At 37.0% G+C, this 11,858-nt stretch overlaps 1 protein-coding gene across 2 annotated transcripts in view; it reads left to right on the top strand.

The window, feature by feature from the left end:
* Positions 1 to 30: 30 nt before the first annotated feature.
* Positions 31 to 11,858, top strand: part of MMUT (methylmalonyl-CoA mutase) — a 68,007-nt gene continuing 56,179 nt past the window's right edge. For both annotated transcript variants that reach the window (XM_049893877.1, XM_049893869.1), the window contains exons 1-5: positions 31 to 187; positions 3,600 to 4,024; positions 5,398 to 5,765; positions 8,906 to 9,063; positions 9,697 to 9,868. In XM_049893877.1, the coding sequence (XP_049749834.1) occupies positions 3,640 to 4,024; positions 5,398 to 5,765; positions 8,906 to 9,063; positions 9,697 to 9,868 (1,083 nt within the window). In that variant the 5' untranslated portion in view covers positions 31 to 187; positions 3,600 to 3,639. The remainder of the gene's footprint in view (positions 188 to 3,599; positions 4,025 to 5,397; positions 5,766 to 8,905; positions 9,064 to 9,696; positions 9,869 to 11,858) is intronic.

The following is an 11,858-nucleotide window of genomic DNA, read 5'->3' as shown; positions in this document are numbered from 1 at the left end:
TAGGAGCGCACCGGCGGGAGTGCGATTAGATTGGCTGGAAAGAGGGCGGTGTCGGCATACGCCTCCCGGCTGGTGTTTGCGCTTGCGCAGTAGAGGCCCAGCGATGTGGTTTTTGCGCTTTTGGGATCGAAATACAGCCGCCCTCGCTACGGTGTAGGTTCGGTACATGTTGGAGACAGGCCGACCAGTGAGTAAGGACTGTGCCTTTTGGGGCACGTCAGCCTTTCGTACCGTTCCATTCCCTGGCTCCCCTCTTCTTCCTACCCTCCAATTCTCTGCTCGTTCCCTGCTCCCTACTCCCACCTCCTCCTTTACCTTCCTACTGGAACGGGATCCCGCTCTTCTCTACCTTCTGAAGTTTAGATTCTCTCTTCGACTGACCTCTCATCCTGCACTAGGTCTTTGGGAGTTCAGAGCTGCAGCTGGTAGCTGGTAAGACGGTGCTTTTACCATCTTAAGGGCGATGTCGTTTTCCGTGGCCGTCCAAGCACCCTGAAGCATTCCGCTTGGCAGGGGCTCACTTGTATGAGTCCAGAGGAGTGCCCAGGCTTCACTGGCAGCCCTCTAGGCGCTGCAGATGTTATCCAAAACCAGTTGCCAACCCGTCTGCCAGAATCTTCTCCAACTCATGGTGGTCCATGTGGGTCAGAGTAGAACTGTGCGCCATACATAGGCTTTTCAGTGGGTGATTTTTGCGAAGTAGATCAGCAGGTCTTTCTTTGGAGGCCCCTCTGGGTGGACTTGAACCTCCAGTCTGTTGTTTAGCAGCCAAGCTCCTTAACCATTTGGACTGCCCAGGCACCCATAGTTGTAACAGATGTGACCGGACTGAAGGTGACTTTCTGTCTGTAGTTGGGGGTGAGGGAGAGAAGTGGAATAGGAAAGGCAGATCTAAATTGACATAAAAGTGTGAATTACTGGCTTGTTCTCAGTTTATGCCGGAAGGAGACAGCTCTTTCGGAAGCTTGAAACCCTAGAGCTTTTCTGTGCGTATGTGTGTTTGTATAAAGATTTAAACTACTTGATTATTTTTTCCCAATATATAAAAAAATATGCTTATGTTTAAAGACTTATTTATGCTAATATTTAATTTGCATGTCCTATGTTGCCATCCCTAACTGAAACTGATTGAACATTGGAGGTTACTGGCCTTTCTTGAAGTCTTTCTGTGGAACCACATGTAAACAGTTAAAGCCTGATAGATAATTTGGTTTAGAATTGTAGGTGTTTTAGGGATGTTTTTGGAGACGTGCTGGCGGGCTTCATTACTGTTCTTTATGTAACATGTTCTAACTATCAATAACATATTTGCTTTGCATGGTGCTTCTCTGAATGCTCGAAGTCTTTCTTGTTGGATCTTCTGAGAAAAGTCAGGAGTCCTGTGGCTGTCAGCAGTAGCTGTGCTCTTGTCTAAAAGTAATGATTTCCAGGAACTTGTTGTTACTCAGAACTGTTTCCTATCACTTGTTCAGGTTTAGGAAAACCTCAGGAGTATTTTATGTGAAATGGATGTGATATTTCTTGTCTACAGTCTAGTCTCAGGCAGTTTTAAAGTTACATTTTATATCATTAGTACGCTGATGATTCAATTGTAACTTCCACTATTTTTCTCATGCACCTTTTAAGCTAGTAAATGTAGTGTATGGCTTTCAAGACGATGGATGACAAGGACTCTGTGGATTAAATAGAATAAAAATTATAATAGATTTAAGAAATTAATGGGAGTTGTTTTTGTTGTACTTGCTTTTAGACGTCATGCATTTTTTACCTAGTTGAACGCCCTGCATTTACTATTTTGTATCCTGATCCTTTCACTTAACACTTTTTGAACCTTTCTCCTTTTAAAAGATATTATTCATAACATTTGAAACTTTTTACTTATAAATAATATACTCACAGGTAAGTGCACATAGGTGTACTGTTTCATGAATTGCTACAAATTTAATGCATCTATGTAATCAGTGTTCAGATCGAGACCATCACTCCAGATGCCCCATCGTACTCCCTCCGGCACTAAAAACCGAAAACCAAACCCACTGCCGTTGAGTCAATTCCGACTCATAGCGACCCTATAGGACAGAGTAGAACTGCCCCATAGAGTTTCCAAGGAGCGCCTGGCGGATTCAAACTGCTGACCTTTTGATTAGCAGCCGTAGCGCTTAACCACTATGCAACCAGGGTTTCCCCCTCCAGCACTAGAAAAAAAAAAATTTTTTTTTTCCAGCACTATCCATCTTAAATGACCACTCCTCTAACTTCAAACATCAGAGATTCGTTTTGCTTCCTAAACATTAAAAAAATAATTAGTTTTGCCTGTTTTCTAGTGAAATTTTAATAGACACATGAAATTCTAGCATTTGCATATGATGTAATTCACTTATTCATTCTTCTGTTGAGATATTTATGGTGCTTCTAAGTTTTTCTCTATAACACAACTATAAGGAACATCTACCTTATGTGTTGTTATAGTAGCTTTCCCAGGAGTGATGTTACAGAACATAAACATTTCTGCGACTCTTCACAGGTAGTGCTAGTTTCTTTTCCAAAGTGGTTAAGACGGTGTTTACTCCCACCAGCAGTTTATGTCTTGCATAATAAATAATTATAATTTTTATTTTATATAAAACATAAATATATAATAAAAATACAGAAATGGTTGGTTCTAATATATTTTAGAGTAGGAAATGATAGGTGTAAACAGGGAAACAGTGCTGTAGGTTCTGAAGAGGCCCTTTATCCCAGGTGGATTCAAGGAGAGACTGTGAACATACTAGTTAAACGTAAGGACTTTGGAATCAGGCTGCCTAGGTTTAAATGCTGGCTTCTCTGATATAGTTTCTTCATCTGTAAAATGCAAGCGTTAATAATAGTACCTACCCCTAGGTGGTATGATGAGGATTAAAATTGTGTAGTCCTTATAGCAGTGCCTGGCACATAGCCCTGCATATGTGAGACAATTCCTGAGCTGAATTAGCCAAAGAACATTTTAGACAGACAGAATAACATTTTAGACAGACAGAATAGCAAGAGCGAATTCACAGAACTTACATTTGTAGGGAACTACAGGTAATTCAGTCTTGTTAGTACAGAAAATAACGTAGTGGACAAATGTAGAGGTGAGTCTGAGAGATAAGCAGAGGCCGGGGCATGGAGGCCTTGAATGCCTATTTGTTTTGATCACCACTTTCTCTCCAGCACCCAGTACAGTGCTTGTCATAAAGTAGGTATTCAATAAAAACCTTTTCGGCTAAAAAAGTAATAATTATGAAGCTATACTATATCCTCTTTATGTTGCAAAGCCTTTGAAAAATTTTGAGAAAGGGACCATGTGACATGATCAGATTTACATTGATGTCATTGTAGAGAATGGGTATGAGGAGGCTAAGAGCATGGTAAGACCAGCTAAGAGGCTATTGATAAACAACACTGAAACTGGAACAATGATAACAGGAAGGGCCAGAGTTATAAAATATCAGGTGCAGGAGGCAGAAAAGAAGGGATGAAATCAGACTAATAAACCCTCTTCCTTCTCTTTTCCCTTCCAACCAGTAGCACACATTTTTCTTCCTTCTTCTAAATCACTGTGTTTATTTTTCTAGATCAGTTCTTGTTCCTGTTGGGCATTTTCCCTGCTGTATCATGTTGAGGGCTAAGAGTCGGCTTTTTTTACTTTCGCCCTATCACCCAAAGCAGCTGAAAGAATCACCAGGCCCCAAGCTCCTATGGCAACGACTTCTACACCAGCAACATCCCCTTCACCCAGAATGGGCTGCCCTGGCCAAAAAGCAGCTAAAAGGCAAAAACCCAGAAGACCTAATATGGCACACCCCAGAAGGGATATCCATCAAGCCCTTGTATTCCGGTAGGGATACTAAGGACTTTCCTGAGGAACTTCCAGGAATGAAGCCATTCACACGTGGACCATATCCGACCATGTATACCTTTAGGCCCTGGACCATCCGCCAGTATGCTGGCTTTAGTACTGTGGAAGAAAGCAATAAGTTCTATAAGGATAATATTAAGGGTGAGATTTTGATTCGAGACATAATATTTATAATAAGACACATCCCTTCTACTCCTGGCTTATTTTGAGGGGAGATTAGTTAATCTCTGTGAAGTTGATATTTGTTTTATAATTCTGTAGTTAAACTTATACTCTGAAAAAAAGTATGTTTTTCAACTTCTGTGTTCAAAAAGATAGGTGAGCCCAAATAAATCCCTAAGTGTTCTTGAAACTAAACAACAGTTACATGCACATTGTATAAAAGAAATCAGGTGTGAAGTTATATGAAGAAACAGATAAATTGGCTTTGCCTTTGAAAAACTTTTAATTAAAATTGTCAGTAGGAAATGTAGGGAAAATGGTTTAAATGCTGCACAAAGGAAGTAATGATAGTGTAGTACAAATATATTCAGTGCCATCTGGCACTCATTCTCTCAAAATTATGTTAACTACTATTTTTTATGATCAAAAATAAAATTATATGGTTTGAGTGGTAAACTTGAGGATATATAACTTTGCATAGCATATTTAATGTTCTTATATTTACTGTAGTATATTTTAGTTAGTAGAAAGATGTGGCAGTCTGCTTCTGTAAAGATTACAGCCTTGGAAGCCCTGTGGGGCAGTTCTACTGTGTCCTATAGTGTTGCTGTGAGTTGGAATTGACTGGATTGCGGTGGGTTTTATATTTAATTTAAAAATTTTGTATGGCTTTCATAATTATGTTTCCCAGAATATTTGAATAGAGAAAAAATCTGTTACGATCATTAGATAGAAGAACAAAAATAAATAAGTATATATAACAAAAAAACACAGTGTTGTTGAGTCGATTCTGACTCATAGCAACCATATACAAATGTTAAATTATGTTTACTGTATATCTAAATCGAAACTCTGGTGGCGTAATGGTTAAGAGTTCAGCTGCTATCCAGAAGGTTGGCAGTTCGAATCTACCAGGTGCTCCTTGGAAACCCTGTGGGGCAGTTCTACTCTGTTTTGTAGAGTTGCTAAGAGTCAAAATTGACTCAATGGCAATGGGTTTGGTTTATTTATATATAAACAGCCAGTGCTTTTCATGAATTTTAGAAATATTTCTATTAAAAACTGTTAAGGTAAACTGTGTTCTTAGATAGACATGACATAAATCAGGTGTCTTACTCCTCCCATTCTTACAGTATTGTCTGGAACTCAATTTGTGCGTTTAAGCACATTGAAATGGCTCACTGTCTTAGTGAGTCATCTTTATTTAAATTTGTTTTGACATGCATGAGCATGAAAACAATGTTTGTTATAAAAGTATACTATGATAGGATAAATTAATACTTTTTTAGCAGTGTTAAATCAATTTACTTTGATGTCAGAGTCTTTAATCTTATTTTTCTTTATGTGTTTAGCTGGCCAACAGGGATTATCAGTTGCCTTTGATCTGGCAACCCATCGAGGCTATGATTCAGACAACCCCCGAGTCCGTGGTGATGTTGGAATGGCTGGAGTTGCTATTGACACTGTGGAAGATACCAAAATTCTTTTTGATGGAATTCCTTTAGAAAAAATGTCAGTTTCCATGACTATGAATGGAGCAGTTATTCCAGTTCTTGCAAATTTTATAGTAACTGGAGAAGAGCAAGGTGTACCTAAAGACAAACTTACTGGTACAATTCAAAATGATATACTTAAGGAGTTCATGGTCAGAAATACTTATATTTTTCCTCCAGAACCATCTATGAAAATTATTGCTGACATCTTTCAATACACAGCAAAGGTATCCTTTGTAGTTATTATAGGTTCTGCTATTTTGGATGTAGTGAGTTTTACAAAATGTCATAAACTAACTTGAAGTTGGTAACTGAGCCTGAGTAATAGTTGTAGTATAAATAGGCTTTTTGTGCGCGTGTTAGATTTTTGTTTTTAACATACTAATTTTATGGCCTGTCATTACCCGTAGAAATCTGTGCAATAGACGTTTACTGTATTTCTGTTATTAAGGTGTATATTCTCTGGGGGAGGGCTTGTAATTTATACTTTTGTTTCTGTCTAGAATTCAGATTCAGCTGTGAAGTAGACACTGGTTTCAGATAGATGGAGGTCAAAATATCAGCCTAATTTCTGCTGAAAGCTGGATTGGAGGATATCACTTATGTATACAACCATATGGGATCCCTAATATCTCACCCTGAATTAGATTCATCTTCCCCAATCAGAGTGTTTGGAAAAGAAGCTAAGAGTGCTCCTATAGTGCTAACAGTTCCTCCATCGGGAAGCATAAATCTTCTTTTCCTCTGAGCAATGTATATATTCTCCCATCAGTCACACTTCTTGCTGACAATGTGCTCCTTTTCCTTGCTTTCTTAAAATTCAACCATTATTTCATGCTACAGGGCAAATGACTCCTCCTCCATCAGACCTTTTTTTTTTAATCTCACCTCTTGTGATTGTTATTATCTCAGAATTCCTTCAAGTATTGCCTACACTCATCATTTGATATTTAGCCTTTGTACTTTGTAATTTTATTTCTTTTCATAGATTTAGTCCATTTCTCCAAAGCATTATAATCTCTCAGAGGCAGTACATATTTCTGCCACCTTTTTATATTTCAAGAACATATATACAGGAGGATTGCATTTAGCAGGATATGGCAAAAACAAAACAAAACAAAACAAAACAAATAGCAGGAGCTTAAACTGCTTTCTCTTTCATATAAAAAGTCAGGAGGTAGGCTGGCAAGAGTTTGCTTGTTTGGCATCTCCACAGTCATTGGGAAACCAGGCTCCTTTTATCTTGCTTCTTTACCATTGTTACTGTGTCATCTCAAGATTAAGGAAGGAGATAGGTGTGTGTGTGGGTGTATGTGTTTGTGTTCGAGGGACCCAGCTCCTCTGATTTAAGGTGAACTTCTGGAAGAAACACACAAAATGTCCACTTATATATCAATGAACACATAGTAAGAAAAGATTGGAAATGTGGTCCCATTGCACACTGGCTCTCAGATTTTATGGTTTTACAGGAGTGGGGTAGAGAATGGTTGCTAGGTAGAGCACAGCAGTCTGGGCCTTTGTGGACTTGGGTATTTCACCTTTTGAAAGATCCTAATGTCATCCGCAGGTTCAAAATTGCTTTTTTCATATAAGTGATAAATATGCCAATTTCAGATACTGATTAAATAATGCTCTACAGAAGTACTTTATAAACTGTAAACTTTTGTGTTGTTCTTAAATTCTGCTACTTCATGTAAAGAAACACCTATTTGTTTCTTTGCCTCTTTGTAATTCAAAACATACTCCAGTTGTCTCTAAATTCCATGTGATTCAGTTCCCTTATTGCTTTTGTAATAGAACATTTTTTGAATGCTTTTTGATAGGTGTAAATAAAGTATTTTTAAATTGAAAATATAGGTAATCTATACCAGATACTTAACAATGAATGTTTTTTGAGTACTTGCTATGTACAGGCCTATTAAGTGCTTTAGATGAATCACCTCATTTAATCCTAAAACAACTACCTGAGGAAAGTACCATTATTATCTCTATGGTTTAGGAAATGAAAGAATAGCAAGATTGAGTAAGTTGCCTGCAGACACATAACTAGTTAAGTGACACAGCTAGAATTTGAGCCCAGGCACTCTGAGTCCAGAGTCCATGCTGTTAACCGTTGTGCTGAGTTTTATGTGATTTAGTTTTTATTATGTTTGGCTGACTCTTGGGAAGGATAATAGTTTTTGGTCTGCAGGATATGTAAGATATGTAGCTTACCTAATGTGAAATTTTAGGAAAATAGTGGAAATGTAGTTTTAGTGATTGTGGTAGAAGGAACGTCTCTGGGGTATGCTTAACATTAAACACTAGAGTAAATAAAATTGAATTCTGTGATTTTTAAACCATGTATTTTTTCCCCCTTTTTATTTTAACATATAATACTAAGAATTGAACCTTTTTTTCCCTTTTTGTACTTATTCATATATGTTGCCTTCAGTCAGGTAAGAAAATTAATAACTAGTCAATGATAATTAAATGTATACATCTTCATCAGATTTACCCAAAGTTATGAGGCCATGCTATAGAGATCAGAGTCATTGATTAGGAGTTAAAGATGTTGGCATTTGGTTCTCAGGCCAAGGGTTACATTCTTTTTTTAATTTCACGGATGGTGTCCTTTATTTCTGAGGTAATCTGTTATTTAGCTGAAAGGTGACAACAGAGGCTAGTTTTGGTTCAAGGTTTAAAGGGTATCTCAGGGCAATAGTCTCCTGGTGTCCACTAGTGTCAACCTGTCCAGTAAGTCTGTTTGTTGTTGTTGTTTTTAAGAATTTGAGGTTCTGTTTCACATTTTTCTCCCATTTATCAGCATCCATCTATTGTGCCCTGATCAGAACAGTTGGTAGTGGTAGCTGGGCACCATCTAGTTCTGGTCTCAGGATAGTCAAGTCTGTGGTTCGTGTTGACTGTTAGTCCTGTAGACCAGTTTCTTCTTTGAGTTTTTGTTTTCCTTCTTTTTCTCTTGCTTTGAATGAGTAGAGACCAATAGTTATATCTTTCCATAGGGATTTCAGTGGCTGATTTTTCGGAAGTAGATTGCCAGGTCTTTCTTCTCCAAGGGTTACATTCTTAACCTTAGCCAGCTAATTTCAGAGTTTAAACTTTTGGCCCTAAAGGATGGTTAGTGCAAATTCTTTTCCATTAGAACAGCCCAACAGGTGCAGTCCTGAGAGTGGGTCACTTTATCAGCCACTAAAATTGGAGAGTGAATTAAATGTAACAAAATAAGCATTAAATATTTTTAATGAACATTGCAAAGTACTTAGTATATCTGAGTTGACTATTTTTAAACAATATTTGATTTTAGAAAATGGGTTTAATAGAACTTTTTAAGATTTTCATTTATTGTTATATTCTTTATTTTATTTAGCACATGCCAAAATTTAATTCAATTTCAATTAGTGGCTACCATATGCAGGAAGCAGGGGCTGATGCCATTCTGGAACTGGCCTATACTGTTGCAGATGGCTTGGAGTACTGTAGAACTGGACTACAAGCTGGCCTGACGATTGATGAATTTGCACCAAGGTAAGTAAATTTAAGCCAGATATTGTATCAACATTACATGGATTATAAGTATCAACATTTTTTAGTAATTTAATTAAAAATGACAGTAAACTTAATGCCTAGAGGCAGGCAAATAATCTAAATGTCTAAACCAGCTACAGGATAAAAGGGAGTAGTAGGGCCAGATTGGATTAATATATAATCCCAAATTAATAAATTGGATTAATATGTACTTAAACTAAATAAGCAGGTATTGTTAAAAAATATCTATTGCTATCCAAACAAAGTAAGTTAGTGGGTTTTAGTCCCTTCCTGGGTGGCCCCTGCCTTACATATTGAGTATTCCTTAAATAATTGAGCTATTCTTTATTTATGGACAGAAGAGAAACTTCTTTCTTAAGGAAAACCAGTTGCAAAGTGACTAATTCTCAACCTGAAGCAAATAATCACAGCTATTTCTTCTGCATGCATAAAACTGTATGTTCATGTATTAGGCTTGAAATTACTCAAGTACATGGGTATTGATTTTAATTCAGATTAAGTTGTTTGAAATCTGGACAATGATTATCTATCTAGTGTGTGATATAACTAGTTTCATTTCCCATTTTATATTATCAAGTGCAATCAAATTCTGGACTTGCATAACTATTCCAGGTTGTCTTTCTTCTGGGGAATTGGGATGAACTTTTACATGGAAATAGCAAAGATGAGAGCTGGGAGAAGACTCTGGGCTCACTTAATAGAGCAAATGTTTCAGCCTAAAAACTCTAAATCTCTTCTTCTAAGAGCACATTGTCAGACATCAGGATGGTCACTTACTGAGCAGGTGTGTATGTGATTTAAAGTATAGCACTTAATAGCCATAATTTTTCTTCTAAGCAGCATGGCATGGTGAAAAAATAGATTTTAAAAACCTATCTGCTAATATTTGAAAATCACAAGTATCATTAAGTGAAATGCACACTTACATTTTTGTACTTACACATTTTAATGATACTAACATTTAAAAACAAAAAACCTTTTCTACAATCCAATTACTGTCCTATAAGTCATTTTATTTTTTGATGGTCTCTTCTAATTTTTTCTCTAAATGTAAATATTATTTTTCATAGTTGCAAACACCATGACAGAATCTTGTATTTTTTCACTTAAAATAATTATTTTGCTACATAGCTTTCATCATTTTAAATTTTATTATAAAATATTACATCAAGTAAATGTAACAATTTAGTCATTTTTCTTTAGCTGACTTTTACTAAGCATTGACTGTGCTGTTGTTAGCTGCCATTGAGTTGGCCCCTGACTCCTGGCAACCACAAGTACAGTGAATTGGACCATCATGAACCATAGGGTTTTCATTGACTGAATTTCAGAAATAGATCACCAGGCCTTTCTTCCTAGTCCATCTCAGTCTGGGAACTCTGCTGAAACCTGCTCAGCAGTATAGCAACATGCACGCCTCCACTGACAAACGAGTAGTGGCTGTGCTTGAGGTGTGTTGGCCCAGAATCAAACCTGGGTCTCCCTCATGGAAGGTAAGAATTCTGCCACTGAAGCAACTTTGCCCCATATTTTACTGTAGTAGATACTTTAAATATTGAATTTTTATTTAGGTGATACTTATATGGTATCTGAATCTATTTGGCTTTAAGTAAGGGAAATCTTGACGAAGTAGATTTAATAAATAAGAGCTGATTGTTATGTTTTCTTTCAAATTACTTTATAGAAATTTGGAGCTAGTTTGGTTCCAGCTTTGCTTCAGTGACAGAGCAGTAGCACAGCTGATGTCACTGCTCTGCTTTTCTCAGTGATTGCAAGATGAGTGCCACAGCTGCAGCCATCAGGTTCAAAGCAGGAAGGTGTGGCACCAGCTGCACCTTCTTATCAGAAAAAGTGAAAAGGTTCTCAGAACTCCTATTTCATTACATGGCTACCTTAGCTACAAGGGGGACTGGGAAAGTGAGTACCTTACTTAAGGCTGGAAATATTGCCACTCCAAACAAAATCAGGGTCTGTTACGAAGGAAGACAGAGAAATGAATATTGTGTAATATCTTTTTTCCAAATAAATATTATATATATCCAAAAAAAAACCAAACCCAGTGCCGTCGAGTCAATTCCGACTATAGTGACCCTATAGGACAGAGAAGAACTGCCCCAGAGTTTCCAAGGAGTGCCTGGCGGATTTGAACTGCCGACCCTTGGGTTAGCAGCTGTAGCGCTTAGCCACTACACCATCAGGGTTTCCAAATTAGTTAAAAGTAGTAAAATTTAAAGTGATACGTGAGATAGGGTGTGTCTTAATATAATTATATTAATAATTACTAACATTTGGGTAGTTTGCATGTATTTTCACTATCATCATATGGGATTTTGATGATTAACTTATATTTAATCAGTTTGTGAATTAATGTCCTCATTATCTAAACAAGACCTAATCTTAGAATAATTATTTGCTTGCTGAAGGTCACGTGGATGTTTTCTAGGTTATAACATACTGGTTTGATATGTATTTTAGTGTCCCAGATGTTATTCTGCATGGCATCATAAATAAACGATACACTGAGTACTTAGAATAAAAACATTTTGAAAATTTATCCTAGCTATAGTTTTTATTGCACAAATTGATTTAATTATACCAAATTGAAATGTCGTCTTGGCCAAAGAACACATTTTTGTAAATTCAGATTGGGTTTTCTTTTTCAATTATAAGTGGAAGTACTGGAACAAGTTGATTTTTAAAGATGTAAAATAAGCTTAAGGATCATTGCTCTGAATGTACTTAAGCCAGCTTTTTATAAGCATCCACTTGTGTTC

This window comes from Elephas maximus, chromosome 1 (assembly GCF_024166365.1).
Source record: "Elephas maximus indicus isolate mEleMax1 chromosome 1, mEleMax1 primary haplotype, whole genome shotgun sequence".
Lineage (NCBI taxonomy): Eukaryota > Metazoa > Chordata > Mammalia > Proboscidea > Elephantidae > Elephas > Elephas maximus.
The sequence above is the reverse complement of the archived record's forward strand: the minus strand, read 5'-3'. Positions and strand labels throughout refer to the sequence as shown.